This window comes from Watersipora subatra, chromosome 3 (genome assembly GCF_963576615.1).
Source record: "Watersipora subatra chromosome 3, tzWatSuba1.1, whole genome shotgun sequence".
Taxonomy (NCBI): Eukaryota; Metazoa; Bryozoa; class Gymnolaemata; order Cheilostomatida; family Watersiporidae; genus Watersipora; species Watersipora subatra.
In genome coordinates, this window is record NC_088710.1 from 21,650,154 (window position 1) to 21,668,408 (window position 18,255).

The 18,255-nt window shown below is 32.8% G+C and overlaps 1 protein-coding gene across 1 annotated transcript; it reads right to left on the minus strand.

Annotated features, from left to right (window-relative positions):
* Positions 1-160: 160 nt before the first annotated feature.
* On the minus strand, positions 161-17,854 carry LOC137390422 (G-protein coupled receptor 157-like). Its single transcript, XM_068076754.1, has 7 exons — positions 17,592-17,854; positions 4,426-4,560; positions 3,196-3,310; positions 2,366-2,521; positions 1,118-1,318; positions 618-755; positions 161-214 (listed from the first exon to the last, which is right to left on the minus strand). The coding sequence occupies exons 1-7, from the start codon at positions 17,852-17,854 to the stop codon at positions 161-163; spliced, it is 1,062 nt and encodes a 353-aa protein (XP_067932855.1).
* Between the last annotated feature and the right edge of the window lie 401 nt (positions 17,855-18,255).

Sequence of the window (18,255 nt, forward strand, 5' to 3'; positions counted from 1 at the left end):
AACAGGACAGACTAGTATACAAAAAACATGAATATACTATGTTTCGGCAGAAGATTATAAAAATACAGTCCAACAACATGGTAGTTTAGATCTGAAACTGTTCATGAAAGTTTCGTTCATACTTTTATGGCTGTCTTATCAATAGAGCAATCCTTTTGCTTTATGATTCTGTAGATGTATGAGGTGCTGTTGATGTTTGCTTTTCATCAGACGTCTAGATAGACATACAAAAGTAAACATGATCTGGTTATTACAAGATTATGCAGAGCATCTAAAAACGGATGGATTCATATACTTAGCTACAGCAGCATATTTTGCTCTCAGTGATTTTCTGAGAATAACTTCATCCGTACAAGAGAGTGATCCGTAAACAATAGATGCAATTGCGTTTTTATAAGTGAATTTTTACTGTCTTTATAATGGTGATAAATAAAATTTACCGTTTAAAAACCTCCATTTAATGGAGGTTTTGTTTATAGAAATTTTGTGTCTCTACAACTAATGCGCATACATTGACATCTGGTTATAACATCTGTTTGAACTGTTTCAATACAGATTCAAATTAATAGCAAAGATATTTCAAGGATTTCCACAAAAGCATTAACACGCACTCTTACCAGATCAAAAGTGCTTTTAGATTTAGAAAAACTACACAGATTTTTACACTTCTGGAAGCCTAGCTTGTTCCTGACACTGGGGGTTGTGAATATAAAGATAACAGAATTGAGGAAGCCCTGAGCGCTGTCCCCTAGGCCCTGCAAATAGTGAACACAACTTAATTTGGTCAGAAAATTTGTCAACAAAAAACAACTCCAGCAAAAATGGATGTCAGAGCTTTGGAACAAAGGAATGGAAACTTGCTGTTATTGCCTTATCAGTGTATTTTGGTATCAGACCAATATTGTGGTGTCTATAAGAATGATATGACAATATAAACAATGACAGTAAGTCTAGTCAAACCTAGAGAGATGAATATAGACACAGATATCTACTGCAGTTTAACTAATTGCTGAGTCAGGATAAGACAACTATTAAAGTAACACAACCTCCATAACTCCTAGTTCACTTACATTATGTTGCACGGTTTATATGTTCTTACCGGTTAATAAGCCCTTACCTGTGCTGGTGCCAGAACTGCTGCTATCATCTGAATCTCTCGAGAATGCCCAAAGTTAAAAAAAAATCTTAGCGTTCCCCAAATTCTTGCGATGATAAAGACAAGAGGGACAAATATTAGTTTTTTATTGGTGGATGAATAGGCTAAGGATTTCATTTGTGAAGATGCGGGTGTTTTGCTGTGAGACTTGATACGCTTTAGCTGAAACAAAAATTAATAAACACAAATTCCTGGTAAATGACTATTATAAGCATGAATTATCAGACCAAATCGAATTATGATATTACTGCAGGAGTTATGAATACATTGGGAAGACAACTCATGTAAATTGAATGATTGCGTTATTGTGTTTTGTAGCTGAGCTGATCATGATTGTGCTGCGATCAAAAGGTTTGTGAACACAAAAACTAAACGATATGCAAATCTAACATAACTTCAGGATGTAATACTACATATTTTACAATTCTATGACTGTAAAACTTTCGCGTTTCACAATTAGTGTGTTTTAGTATATAAAATACAAACCTTAATAACCACGTTAAAGTTTTAGTTGGTGAATAACGTGTGTTTTATTAAGTTGAGATAATATTATACAAAAATAACCTTATAATGTTCTGTCTATTTCCTGGACATTTACCTCAACTTGCTTCTATGCTAATAGACGTGCGAGTTCATGGTGATTATGAGAAACATTGCTTAATTGCTTAACTCAAAGAACTCGTTACTGGAAATAAAATTATTTATTCACTATTGAAAAATAATTGTCTGCTTGTGTATAAATATATTCCAAGTTTTTGTAGGTAAATATGGACGATAATCAAACATTTTCACATGCACCTTGATGAAGCCTATTTCCCATCGGCGGATTTTTTCTATACTAATATTCTTAAATGATTCCTTGCACCCAGTTTTCAATAACTCTATGGGTTACTTTGTGTAACATTGAGTAACTCTATAAGTGACCTTTAAAACTGTTGTGACAAATTTATGGCAAGCCCACAACTACAGCTCATTAACGTCTTTCTTCCTGCCCTACAACTGCTCCAGCACCTTTCGTTGTAAGAACTTAGGCTTTTTAATACAAATCTTTATATAACTTTTTTCATCAAATGGTCAAAAGATAAAATAGGTATGTGTATTTAGCCAAACCTAAACAGCTAAATAATTAAATAAATAATTATATAATAAATTAACATTTAAATAAATAAAGATAAGAGAGGAGTCATGAGTTATGTTTTAGATACATACATGCCTGCTAATATGGCATTTGACAAGCCCATAAAGCACAGCAACTCCAATGTACACCAGAATCTCCCAAAACTTTCCTGTAAACATCTGCCAGCAAAGAACTTTCCAGTAAACATTTCCAAGTTTACAAGTGTTTATCCAACAGGTCGACACTACCTAAAAGTCAGCATTGACTAGAATTACCTCTGTTAGTAAACTGCACTTTGCTAACAGTATTGATAGCTCTATGATAAGTATTACTAGATTAAAACTCGTTATTGATAGTTCTGTGAGCTATATTGGTAGCTCTATGGCCAGTATTGGTACACGTGACAGTAGATAAATATACTTTGAACACCTGCAGACACTGATGGCACTCCTGCGATGCAATAAAGGTGACATAGCCAAGGTCAAAGTTAATAGGAAATTATTTAGGGTAGCTCTATAGAGCACCATAAAACTGTTGCTAAAACACTCTATGACTATAATGATGTGAGTAAAATGAAATTATGGCTAAATGATCAGTATTACTTAAGTCTATGAATACAATGAGTTTAGATGGTATAAATATAGAACTACTGCTGGAGATAATTCTAAGGCTATTTGGTAGCTCAATGATGACAATAAACTATACCTTCAAAGGTCCATAATCAAGCTCAGTTCACTTATGCCAGCACCATCTCATTGCATTTGGTAGGATAACTCTATGGCTATTCTAGTAGTTACAACTAGGTTCATTATCGATGTTTATTTAGATCAATAATAAATGCTACAAAAGTGTTTAAGAATAATCAATATACAAACAAGCTAACACCCAGAATTCCTTTCTATAATAAAAGAAAACTTTGTACCTCGACACAGGGGTCATAGCCAAGAACATCTGAACAAGCTGAAGCTATAGCTATGATAGCCGGAATTCCCCAGCAGATGATGTGAGGGAGGTATTTTAACTTCTTTTGAATTATTCTGAAATGTTAAACTTAGTTTAGATGAAAGCCTTAACGTGCTGACCTACTTATATAACTTTCAGGATAAGAACAACATCAAGTAGCTGATATAGAAGATTCAAGTAACTGATCAAACTAGAGGAATAGATTTTGCCAATAGATTTGAATTGTGGACTTGCTTAGAGCATTTGGCTTATATATTTGGTTAATAGGTTGAGTTAGTAGACTCAACTAATAGATTTATCTATTAGATAAATCTATTAGATTTATCTGGTAGATTTATCTAGTAGATTTATCTAGTAGATTCAGCTAATAGGCTTGGCTAATAGATTAGACTAATACATTTGAATGTAGTTTACACAAACCAACTTAGATGCCAAGTATGGCTAGTGGAGTCAGATGGCAGGCTTCGTTAGTAGACTTTACTAATAGACTCTACTAGTAGACTTTACTAGTAGAATTGACAAAAGTTTCTAGATAGTAAATCGAACAAACCAACTTAGATAGTAGGCATGGCAAGTAGGTTTAGCCAGTTAACTAAATGAGTAATATTTTGAAATAAAACTTTTCATTTATTACAGTGGTTTAACTTAGTATTACCAACTCAGCTGTAACACATCCTGAGCTAAGGAACATAATGCATCTTATCTAGTTATAAACTTTTGACATTACGAAGTTTCTACGATCTTGCAAACAAAATAAATTGAAGATAAAAATAAACTGCATTATAAGTCCATTTTTGGTACAATGGCTAGTCTTTGACAAAAATTCCTCCAAATAGAAGTGATACTTAAAACTTGAAAGTTGTCTGCTAAATCTCTTTTTCTCTAGATACATGGGGTTAGGTAAATCAATAAAAAGATAGATAAACAACTACACAAATAAATAGATAGAAATAGATAGATGAATAGATAAATTGAGAAATAAATAGATAACTAGATAGATTATTATAAAAATAGATGTTAAATGATAAAAACAGATAAATAGATAGACAAATAGATTGGAAGAAACATAAAGAAATATATATACAAATAAACCAACAGATAACTAGATAGGTAAATAGACAGATAAGGCTCAACACCCACTATTTCTGCTACACGTTGCACAAGAATATCTAGAAAGCCAAAATCTCACTTGTTCTGGTGTACGACAGTCAGGTAAATGTTAAGCGCTATACAGAAAGTCCAGAGAAAGCTTGCAATGGCGCTGCTGATGCTAAAACCACTCTGTATGGAGCAAAAGAGATCCGACTGTTTGTCTGTGTAGTACCTGCGGTGAACAAACATGTCAGGATGACACAACATGCCTCCTCATAGAAATATTGAAGAAACAAATTGTGCCCATTTCAGCCACAAGTATGTTTGGCAATGAACTGCAGCTAACTTTGGAAAAAGAATTTGACGGCAGCGACAACCTATATGTATGACTTTTGTTGCGGCTGTAACTCTTCCTCTTCTAGTTATTAGCTATCACTACTCTTCAAAGACCACAGAATATGAGTAACTAGTTTTGGATTATAGATTGCAAGACGTTGTTCCTTCTTGCAATTTGGTAGTTTGAAAATAAAAAAATGGATGAGACAAGCTCCACGTTTCACATCCTCAACTTACTAACTCTGATTATAGCGGAGAACCAGTTTCAATGTCCACACTCGTTAGTTGATGTGGATAAATGACACGCATGAAAAACTTCACCCTAACTGTTACACTTACAGCATGTTTCAAGTTGGATGTGAATTGCAGTGTATAACCTAGTGGAAACATACTGCCTGAGTTCTACACAAAACCTGTCTCAACTCATTTATGTCATCTTATGGAGACGTGCATTTGATAACTCCTTCATTATGAAAATTGGAAGTTTTCGAGAACACCTACAGAAAATAACAAAACCTAATAACAATCTCTTAACTATAAATCTATACATTGCGCTTTTGCGTGAACTGGGATTGTGAACAGACAACTTCAATTTTAGTATGTTCAGTTGCAAAACATTTTAATTTCAAAGAGACTTGCCACTTGTAATTTACAGCGCCAGCTGTACCTGTGCAAACAATCATATCAAGTTGTATATCATTAGAGGTATCAGCTTGTAGGTTGTCTGACATCCGAAAGCAAGTAGTTTGGGGTTTTAACTGCATTAAAGAGAGTTTACGAGAAACTAGTAAACTTTTGATCTGATCTCATAGCATTTATATATGGCTAGCAGTACGCCTGGTGATGCACGAGATTTGTTTTCTATCGGATAGCTTGCAGTTGGGTGTTAAGAGGCTGGTGGAAGGCAAGGAGCGTGTGAAGGTTGGATGAAATCGGCTAAAAACCAAAGTGGAATTTACTAATATATATATATATATATATATATATATATATATATATATATATGTATATATATAAATTAAACTAGGTGCATTCATAAATAATTAGAAAATAGACGTAAATATGTGAAACACAAGTAATAGTTATATAAATAACTAGCCAAATGCCAGGCGTTGCACGGGTGTTAAAACAGCTTATAAACAATGGCAGGTAATGTAGTTACCTGCTATCAGTCTGGCACATTGCCAATGGCTAATTTGAGCAAGCTAGTATCTGTATTGTTAAACTTACTCATAAGAGCCATAAAAGCAAGCTTTAGTGCAAAGTAACGCAAAGTGCTAAGCATATTTTCACCTGGATAACGACTCACATCACCCAATGAATCCATTGCATCCTATGTACTGTAGCTTAATTTGTTAGATTATTGCCTGGCCACCGAGAGGTTCCGAGATCAAATCTTCTGCGACACGTATTTGTCAATTGTTAGATCCTAATCACTATAGCTAGACAGATCGAACGACGATGACTGACGATAAACTTTCAGATTTATTTATATAGATTAGATACACATAGTACTGTAACATTTTCTTTTTAAATTGTTGTGCTTGTATTGCCTTAGGCACCCAATAGATAACAGCACTCCTTGAGCTTATGAATGTCAGCATGTAATAATCAAAAACTGTATGAATGAGCTAATGAATGTACAAATAGTAGCACACATGCTTAGAGAGTATAAGAATTCATTTACTAAACTTTAACAATGCATGTTGCAATATGGTGATGACATACAACGCTCTATACCTGCCTGTTCTCATTGATTACGTACGCTCTTTTGAGGTCGTGATGGCAGCTGGTCCGCTGATTCCACTTTTTACTTTCTTGTATGTGTTATTGCTAGCAGTATTAGGCTAATGCATGTTTGAATTGATGTAGTATAATGGAGGGAAAAAAAGACCTTCATACCACTCGCACATTTAATGTGATTTTTTTCACACACCCCACCAAGAACTTTCAATATTTATTGAAAGTTTTTGCCCCCACCTAACTCCTACCCTCAACCCTAATAACAACATTGCCCCAACCAAATTTAAAAATCACAATAGAAAAAAAAGAAAAAAAACCCAAACTAAGAGTAGTCTACTCATGTTACTTAATAAAGATATTGCTTTAATGCCCCATTATGAGGCGAATGCGATTAATTGATTTGACTTGACTTTGACTTGATGAATCCTGATGGTGGCAGAGGGCATAGAGTTCACACTCATTGTAAAAAACTCAACTAACCACACATAAGTCTAAGTGATGAGCTGTAGAGGCACTTTTACTAATCTGTTACTGCTTAGGCAGACTGCAAGCAATTTGGTTTATATAAAATAGTTTTGGAGCTGTGACATTTAGGTTCTTTTCAAATGTGCCATAAGGACCTTTCGACTGATCTGATGTGACCTTGAAGGATTTTTTTATCAGTAGCTTGAAACACACTTCATTCATCAGTTTTCCTTGCTACTAAACAGCAATAGTGAAGCACATAAGTTGATAATAGTAGTATGTAGAGAGCAGATCTACACACGTTTGCACTTAAAGTGAGATTTTGGGTACATTTTAGCCCGAGAACCTCGGAGAATGGTGTTGTCTGATGGAAAGTTTGGGGGGGTAGGTGTGTGAGTGTTGGGAGCTAAGGTTATGAAGTTTGAGAGGAATTGTGGGAAGGATGCGGTGCTGGTCGAGAGGAATTGTGGGAAGGATGACGTGAAGAGGGCGATGGTTTCGGGTTTCGATGCGATGGGTTTGGGGTTCGGGTGTCGACGAGTTGAGCGAGCGATCGATCGTCGAATGGTTGGGGTTGGGTTGGCGACCGGTGGGGTGAACGGTGTTATGTCGTTTCGGTTGAATGAACGCTGGATTTGTGGGGGTGAATATCTGGGACATCGAGGGCTGGTTGGTTTTCCGGAGTGGATCTCGCGGATTATCGAGGAGAGCGAGAGATTACCGGATGAGTGAGGGGGTTAATATCTGGGACACCGAGGGGTTGATTTTCTGGAGATTGTTATATATTTGAAACATTGAATTAACACTCTTGATGATCTCTTACAGCACTTTATAATAATTGTACATACACTTATTCTCAGTACTTTATTAACACTCCTGATGATCTCTTACAGCACTTTATAATAATTGTACATATACTTATTCTCTGTACTTTATTAACACTCCTGATGATCTCTTACAGCACTTTATAATAATTGTACATATACTTATTCTCAGTACTTTATTAACACTCCTGATGATCTCTTACAGCACTTTATAATAATTGTACATATACTTATTCTCAGTACTTTATTAACACTCCTGATGATCTCTTACAGCACTTTATAATAATTGTACATATACTTATTATCTGTACTTTATTAACACTCCTGATGATCTCTTACAGCACTTTATAATAATTGTACATATACTTATTCTCAGTACTTTATTAACACTCCTGATGATCTCTTAATACACTTTATAATAATTGTACATATACTTATTCTCAGTACTTTATTAACACTCCTGATGATCTCTTACAGCACTTTATAATAATTGTACACATACTTATTCTCTGTACTTTATTAACACTCCTGATGATCTCTTACAGCAATTTAGAATAATTGTACACATACTTATTCTCTGTACTTTATTAACACTCTTGATGATCTCTTACAGCACTTTATAATAATTGTACACATACTTATTCTCAGTACTTTATTAACACTCCTGATGATCTCTTACAGCAATTTAGAATAATTGTACACATACTTATTCTCTGTACTTTATTAACTCTCTTGATGATCTCTTACTACACTTTATAATAATTGTACATATACTTATTCTCTGTACTTTATTAACACTCCTGATGATCTCTGACAGCACTTTATAATAATTGTACATATACTTATTCTCTGTACTTTATTAACACTCTTGATGAACTCTTACAGCACTTTATAATAATTGTACATATACTTATTCTCTGTACTTTATTAACACTCCTGATGATCTCTGACAGCACTTTATAATAATTGTACATATACTTATTCTCTGTACTTTATTAACACTCTTGATGATCTCTTACAGCACTTTATAATAATTGTACATATACTTATTCTCAGTACTTTATTAACACCCCTAATGATCTCTTACAGCACTTTATAATAATTGTACATATACTTATTCTCTGTACTTTATTAACACTCTTGATGATCTCTTACAGCACTTTATAATAATTGTACATATACTTATTCTCAGTACTTTATTAACACCCCTAATGATCTCTTACAGCACTTTATAATAATTGTACATATACTTATTCTCTGTACTTTATTAACACTCTTGATGATCTCTTACAGCACTTTATAATAATTGTACATATACTTATTCTCAGTACTTTATTAACACCCCTAATGATCTCTTACAGCACTTTATAATAATTGTACATATACTTATTATCTGTACTTTGTTAACACACCTGATGATCTCTTACAACACTTTATAATAATTGTACATATACTTATTCTCTGTACTTTATTAACACTCTTGATGATCTCTTACAGCACTTTATAATAATTGTACATATACTTATTCTCTGTACTTTATTAACACTCTTGATGATCTCTTACAGCACTTTATAATAATTGTACATATACTTATTCTCTGTACTTTATTAACACTCTTGATGATCTCTTACAGCACTTTATAATAATTGTACACATACTTATTCTCAGTACTTTATTAACACTCCTAATGATCTCTTACAGTACTTTATAATAATTGTACATATACTTATTCTCAGTACTTTATTAACACTCTTGATGATCTCTTACAGCACTTTATAATAATTGTACACATACTTATTCTCAGTACTTTATTAACACTCCTAATGATCTCTTACAGCACTTTATAATAATTGTACATATACTTATTCTCTGTACTTTATTAACACTCTTGATGATCTCTTACAGCACTTTATAATAATTGTACACATACTTATTCTCAGTACTTTATTAACACTCCTGATGATCTCTTAATACACTTTATAATAATTGTACATATACTTATTCTCAGTACTTTATTAACACTCCTGATGATCTCTTACAGCACTTTATAATAATTGTACATATACTTATTCTCAGTACTTTATTAACACTCTTGATGATCTCTTACAGTACTTTATAATAATTGTACATATACTTATTCTCTGTACTTTATTAACACTCCTGATGATCTCTTACAGCACTTTATAATAATTGTACATATACTTATTCTCAGTACTTTATTAACACCCCTGATGATCTCTTACAGCACTTTATAATAATTGTACATATACTTATTCTCAGTACTTTATTAACACTCTTGATGATCTCTTACAGTACTTTATAATAATTGTACACATACTTATTCTCAGTACTTTATTAACACTCCTGATGATCTCTTAATACACTTTATAATAATTGTACATATACTTATTCTCAGTACTTTATTAACACTCCTGATGATCTCTTACAGCACTTTATAATAATTGTACATATACTTATTCTCAGTACTTTATTAACACTCTTGATGATCTCTTACAGTACTTTATAATAATTGTACATATACTTATTCTCTGTACTTTATTAACACTCCTGATGATCTCTTACAGCACTTTATAATAATTGTACATATACTTATTCTCAGTACTTTATTAACACCCCTGATGATCTCTTACAGCACTTTATAATAATTGTACATATACTTATTCTCAGTACTTTATTAACACTCTTGATGATCTCTTACAGTACTTTATAATAATTGTACATATACTTATTCTCTGTACTTTATTAACACTCCTGATGATCTCTTACAGCACTTTATAATAATTGTACATATACTTATTCTCAGTACTTTATTAACACCCCTGATGATCTCTTACAGCACTTTATAATAATTGTACATATACTTATTCTCAGTACTTTATTAACACTCCTGATGATCTCTTACAGCACTTTATAATAATTGTACATATACTTATTCTCAGTACTTTATTAACACTCTTGATGATCTCTTACAGCACTTTATAATAATTGTACATATACTTATTCTCTGTACTTTATTAACACCCCTAATGATCTCTTACAGCACTTTATAATAATTGTACATATACTTAATATCTGTACTTTATTAACACTCCTGATGATCTCTTACAGCACTTTAGAATAATTGTACACATACTTATTCTCTGTACTTTATTAACACTCTTGATGATCTCTTACTACACTATATAATAATTGTACACATACTTATTATCTGTACTTTGTTAACACACCTGATGATCTCTTACAGCACTTTATAATAATTGTACATATACTTATTCTCTGTACTTTATTAACACCCCTAATGATCTCTTACAGCAATTTATAATAATTGTACATATACTTAATATCTGTACTTTATTAACACTCTTGATGAACTCTTACAGCACTTTATAATAATTGTACATATACTTATTATCTGTACTTTGTTAACACACCTGTTGATCTCTTACAGCACTTTATAATAATTGTACATATACTTATTCTCTGTACTTTATTAACACTCTTGATGATCTCTTACAGCACTTTATAATAATTGTACATATACTTAATATCTGTACTTTATTAACACTCTTGATGAACTCTTACAGCACTTTATAATAATTGTACATATACTTATTATCTGTACTTTAATAACACTCCTGATGATCTCTTACTACACTTTATAATAATTGTACATATACTTATTCTCTGTACTTTATTAACACTCCTGATGATCTCTGACAGCACTTTATAATAATTGTACATATACTTATTCTCTGTACTTTATTAACACTCTTGATGATCTCTTACAGCACTTTATAATAATTGTACATATACTTATTCTCTGTACTTTATTAATACTCCTGATGTTCTCTTACAGCACTTTATAATAATTGTACACATACTTATTCTCAGTACTTTATTAACACTCCTGATGATCTTTTACAGCACTTTAGAATAATTGTACACATACTTATTCTCTGTACTTTATTAACACTCTTGATGATCTCTTACTACACTTTATAATAATTGTACACATACTTATTCTCTGTATTTTATTAACACTCTTGATGGTCTTTTACTACACTTTATAATAATTGTACACATACTTATTCTCTGTACTTTTTTACCACACCTGATGATCTCTTACAGCACTTTATAATAATTGTACATATACTTATTCTCAGTACTTTATTAACACTCTTGATGATCTCTTACAGCACTTTATAATAATTGTACATATACTTATTCTCAGTACTTTATTAACACTCTTGATGATCTCTTACAGCACTTTATAATAATTGTACATATACTTATTCTCTGTACTTTATTAACACTCTTGATGATCTCTTACAGCACTTTATAATAATTGTACACATACTTATTCTCAGTACTTTATTAACACTCCTGATGATCTCTTACTACACTTTATAATAATTGTACACATACTTATTCTCTGTACTTTATTAACACACCTGATGATCTCTTACTACACTTTATAATAATTGTACATATACTTATTCTCAGTACTTTATTAACACTCCTGATCATCTCTTACTACACTTTATAATAATTGTACATATACTTATTCTCAGTACTTTATTAACACTCTTGATGATCTCTTACAGTACTTTATAATAATTGTACACATACTTATTCTCAGTACTTTATTAACACTCCTGATGATCTCTTACTACACTTTATAATAATTGTACACATACTTATTCTCTGTACTTTATTAACACACCTGATGATCTCTTACTACACTTTATAATAATTGTACATATACTTATTCTCAGTACTTTATTAACACTCCTGATCATCTCTTACTACACTTTATAATAATTGTACATATACTTATTCTCAGTACTTTATTAACACTCTTGATGATCTCTTACAGTACTTTATAATAATTGTACACATACTTATTCTCAGTACTTTATTAACACTCCTGATGATCTCTTACTACACTTTATAATAATTGTACACATACTTATTCTCTGTACTTTATTAACACTCCTGATGATCTCTTACAGTACTTTATAATAATTGTACATATGCTTATTCTCTGTACTTTATTAACACTCTTGATGATCTCTTACAGCACTTTATAATAATTGTACATATACTTATTCTCTGTACTTTATTAACACTCTTGATGATCTCTTACAGCACTTTATAATAATTGTACACATACTTATTCTCAGTACTTTATTAACACTCCTGATGATCTCTTACTACACTTTATAATAATTGTACACATACTTATTCTCTGTACTTTATTAACACACCTGATGATCTCTTACTACACTTTATAATAATTGTACATATACTTATTCTCAGTACTTTATTAACACTCCTGATTGCACTGTGAGAGATCATCATGAGTAATCAGTATATTGAGAATTATTCCATGAAGCGGTAAAGCACCCATGGATCCTTTAATTAAATTAAACTAGTAGACTTGCTAGCATCACATTCTAACTGATATCTTCAAAATATGGAAAAGACTGTGAAGTGATATATAATACACAATCTTTCGATAAAATCATGACAAAATACTTTTGGTAAAGAGAACCCTGTTATCATTCATCAATCTTTGAGAGAATAAATGATACATACTACATTTATTCAAAACAATACATATATTCATTTTCTTTATATTCTCTTCAAAACGAATACTTACCTATACCTACCTTAGTACAATTCCTCCATCTGTCCATTGGGCCTTCTTTTTTTTTGCTCATCCCTCTATTTACTGGGCAAGAGACTGTTATGGAATGGTTAAGCCAAACCAAACAGGAGAATTCCATAGGCAAGCCTAGGAAAACACTCAGGTCGATTGCCAAGGCGCTTGTCCACACGACAGCCTGAACACAGCGACACTCAACGAACTTAATCGCGAGTAGCCGGCTAACAGAATTCTAGCTGAAGCATACAAGCCTTATGGTATCAACGCTCGATTGCCCCAAAATCTCAATCTGTATATAAGTAGGCATCAGGAGCAGGACTAAGTGATGAAAAGGAAAATTACACTGAGCAAGCTTCTTATACAGAGTATTGAAGAATAGTGGCGTATCCAACAGAATCAATGAAGCGAAAATAGTAAACAGATTTTCGCGAAATTGAATTTCGCGAAAGTGAATTTCGCGAAATTACACATTATATATATATTATATAGTCAACTTTCGCGAAATTGAATTTTGCGAAAGTGAATTTCGCGAAATTACACATTATATATATTATATAGTCAACTTTCGCGAAATTGAATTTCGCGAAAGTGAATTTCGCGAAATTGGATTTCGCGAAATTACACATTATATATATTATATAGTCAACTTTCGCGAAATTGAATTTCGCGAAAGTGGATTTCGCGAAATTACACATTATATATATTATATAGTCAACTTTCGCTAAATTGAATTTCGCGAAAGTGAATTTCGCGAAATTCAATTTCGCGAAATTACACATTATATAGTCAGTTTTCGCGAAAGTGAATTTCGCGAAATTCAATTTCGCGAAATTACACATTATATATATTATATAGTCAACTTTCGCGAAATTGGAATTCGCGAAAGTGAATTTCGCGAAATTACACATTATATATTATATAGTCAACTTTCGCGAAATTGAATTTCGCAAAAATTACACATTATATATATTATATAGTCAACTTTCGCGAAATTGAATTTCGCGAAATTGAATTTCGCGAAAGTGAATTTCGCGAAATTGAATTTCGCGAAATCTGTTTATATATATCATTAGGTCACAAAATTAATGAACCACGTCAACACTTCTACTTGTTATAAAACCTTCGATCGAATATGCCTTTTCAATTCAGTTCATAACTTCACAATGAGTACCAGAGACAACAGAAAAAGGATATTTCAAGAACGATTACAATGTGCATATAAATGTGTGAAGCGATGGGGTTACTGCTCTCATGGAATGGAAATAAGCGACCGGAATCGAAAAGCTTGTCGATTTCTCTTACGTGAAAAGTTCTATCAAAATCTCAACGAAAGATTACGGTTTACAGTAAGTACTACAAATTCAATCTAGATGTTATGTAGGAATGTTACAATGTATCTTCTCTTCTGAGTAGTAACTATGTGTTCTAGGCTGATTGTATTCATTGTAATTGCAAACTCCAATATCTTAGCAAAGTGTATGTTATATCCCTACTCAGATTAAAACAGATGAATTTGGTTCTTCTGAGTTAATTGAATGAGATGGTTTGAATGTATATTGTAGTCTGACTGTAATCAATGCTATTGTAGATTCCCATATCTCACCAGCAAAATGGATATATCCCTAAACATAGTCAGAAAAGGATGGAAGAATTTGCTTCTTCAGTAAGTATTACATGTATTTATTTCCTTAGTTCAACTGAATGAACTAATTTGTCTGAATGTTTTAGTTTTACTATAAGTCCTATTTTGTCATAGTCTGTCTGTATGTCCTATTGGGATATTCTTTCAGAAAATACAACTTTTCGAGACTCGTCATCTCAAGGAGTTCAAAGCACCATCTATTTTCTACTATCACAATGTTGGAACAAGTGAATACAAAGATGCTGAAGGCAAGGTGAATGTGGTACCAACTGTAGCATTTTCAACCAAAGTTGATGGAGAGGAAGTTCAAGGAACTTTAACGATGCCTTCGAGATATGCCCTTTCGTTGAAGGAAAATTATCCGGGTATCATTATATACAAGGGATTAGTAACATCTCACAATACTCGCGAATACTACGATGTAGTAGTCATGGGACATGAAGAAGCAAGCAGATTTTACGAGAGTTCGGCACAATGCAAAAAGGATTCTGCTATCATAGATATTTCCGATGACGATGAGTGATTGATAAACATCTCGATACAAACTTCGTTTTAAAGATTGTACATGAACATTTTCTTATATATATATTCAATGTTTCATTTATACTATATTATCTTTATTGCGACCTATCTACTTGAACATTTTCATATATTTCAAGTTAAACATAAACTATTTTATTTTTATTGAAACAAAATGATGATGGAAATAATGAATAATACATATAATGATGCCTTCGAGATATGCCCTTTCGTTGAAAGAGAATTATCCGGGTATCATTATATACAAGGGGCTAGTAACATCTCACAATACTCGCGAATACTACGATGTAGTAGTCATGGGACATGAAGAAGCAAGCAGATTTTACGAGAGTTCGGCACAATGCAAAAAGGATCCTGCTATCATAACTATTTCCGATGACGATGAGTGATTGATGAACAACTCGATACAAACTTCGTTTTAAAGATTGTACATGAACATTTTCTTATATATATATTCAATGTTTCATTTATACTATATTATCTTTATTGCGACCTATCTACTTGAACATTTTCATATATTTCAAGTTAAACATAAACTATTTTATTTTTATTGAAACAAAATGATGATGGAAATAATGAATAATACATATAACGATGCCTTCGAGATATGCCCTTTCGTTGAAAGAGAATTATCCGGGTATCATTATATACAAGGGGCTAGTAACATCTCACAATACTCGCGAATACTACGATGTAGTAGTCATGGGACATGAAGAAGCAAGCAGATTTTACGAGAGTTCGGCACAATGCAAAAAGGATCCTGCTATCATAACTATTTCCGATGACGATGAGTGATTGATGAACAACTCGATACAAACTTCGTTTTAAAGATTGTACATGAACATTTTCTTATATATATTCAATGTTTCATTTATACTATATTATCTTTATTGTGACCTATCTACTTGAACATTTTCATATATTTCAAGTTAAACATAAACTATTTTATTTTTATTGAAACGAAATGATGATGGAAAATAATGAATAATACATATAAATATATCTTTTAAAGTGAATAATTTTGTAATAAAACTGATCTTTCATTCAACATATTAATTTCTCCAACAAATTTCAATCTTACATATATACAAAAAAAAACCCGAAAATAAAATCCTTAAGATTCTTAACCATTCAAGAGCTTCAACATTACAAAAACATCAAATCTTCAAAAAAATAACTTTGTACATAAACACTTTCTCATATATATATTCAATGTTTCAAATATATAACAATCTCCAGAAAATCATCCCCTCGGTGTCCCAGATATTAACCCCCTCACTCATCCGGTAATCTCTCGCTCTCCTCGATAATCCGCGAGATCCACTCCGGAAAACCAACCAGCCCTCGATGTCCCAGATATTCACCCCCACAAATCCAGCGTTCATTCAACCGAAACGACATAACACCGTTCACCCCACCGGTCGCCAACCCAACCCCAACCATTCGACGATCGATCGCTCAACTCGTCGACACCCGAACCCCAAACCCATCGCATCGAAACCCGAAACCATCGCCCTCTTCACGTCATCCTTCCCACAATTCCTCTCGACCAGCACCGCATCCTTCCCACAATTCCTCTCAAACTTCATAACCTTAGCTCCCAACACTCACACACCTACCCCCCCAAACTTTCCATCAGACAACACCATTCTCCGAGGTTCTCGGGCTAAAATGTACCCAAAATCTCACTTTAAGTGCAAACGTGTGTAGATCTGCTCTCTACATACTACTGATAATATTTAGTGTTGTAGCATATATGGCCTTCCTATCCTTTGGTATAAATTCATCATAGCATTAGTTCCAGTATGTCTGTTAGCAATAGGAAACTTCAACTTTACCCATTAAGCACAGATGAAAAGCAAAAAAGGAAACAACTAAACTTCGTTACTAAAAACATGTACATTTTGGGATATATAACTTTTAAAGCATCTAACGGTGTAACTGTTCAGAGATGTGCTAGCATCTAAAAGTACATTATTACAAAGAAATTGTCATATGTTCAGACTCAAAAGTTAGCTTCTTACCAAAGAAGTCCAAGAAGGTTGAAAAGAGCAACCAGAAAGTCACACAGACTCAGATATATAAGCAGTTGCCTAGCAACAAGAGACTTTCTGTCTGCCAGTATTATAGCTACAAGAGTTATGCTCCCGATAATAGAGAGAGCAGACATGATAATCATCATGATGTAGTATGAAGTGTTTAGAGTTGTCTCTAGATCCTCTTTTATCATATAATCCTCTGAACACTTGCAGACAAACTTCTCCGTAGAGTTATTAAATGTATCCATCCTCGCTAGCCGAAGTCTAATTTGGTTATATGACTTCAAGATTATCTGCTGCGTGTCTACGTTAGCTGCACTTATCTATCACTCACCCGCCCTTATCTTCTACTCGTGTTAATGTTATAACAATTGTAAATATTATCTACAGAGTAATGTAATGTAGCTGCAACAGTATGCGTTTGGCATTTAAGATAAAACGGGAACTACGTGTTAACGGTTGAATCGAAATCTCTTGCACAATTGAAACCTGAGGGTCACACGCACGCTTGATATGCAGACTTCCTGTGTGTATAAAATTAGCAAATGCTTACCTTCTCTTTAGTCTGACTCGTAATGGAGAAAAGCCAGATGCGTTTACACCTGTATGTAATATAGCAGGTGTGAACGAGTCCTCGAAGATGGAGTAT

What these genes read in the sequence shown, in the direction of transcription:
- LOC137390422 (XM_068076754.1), bottom strand. Translation starts at nt 17,854, where the DNA reads ATGGATACATTTAATAACTCTACGGAGAAGTTTGTCTGCAAGTGTTCA. An exon ending in ACTGTCGTACACCAGAACAA is followed by an intron (nt 3,311 to 4,425) that starts GTGAGATTTTGG and finishes TTAACATTTCAG; the next exon opens with AATAATTCAAAAGAAGTTAA. An exon ending in CAGTTCTGGCACCAGCACAG is followed by an intron (nt 756 to 1,117) that starts GTAAGGGCTTAT and finishes CACTATTTGCAG; the next exon opens with GGCCTAGGGGACAGCGCTCA.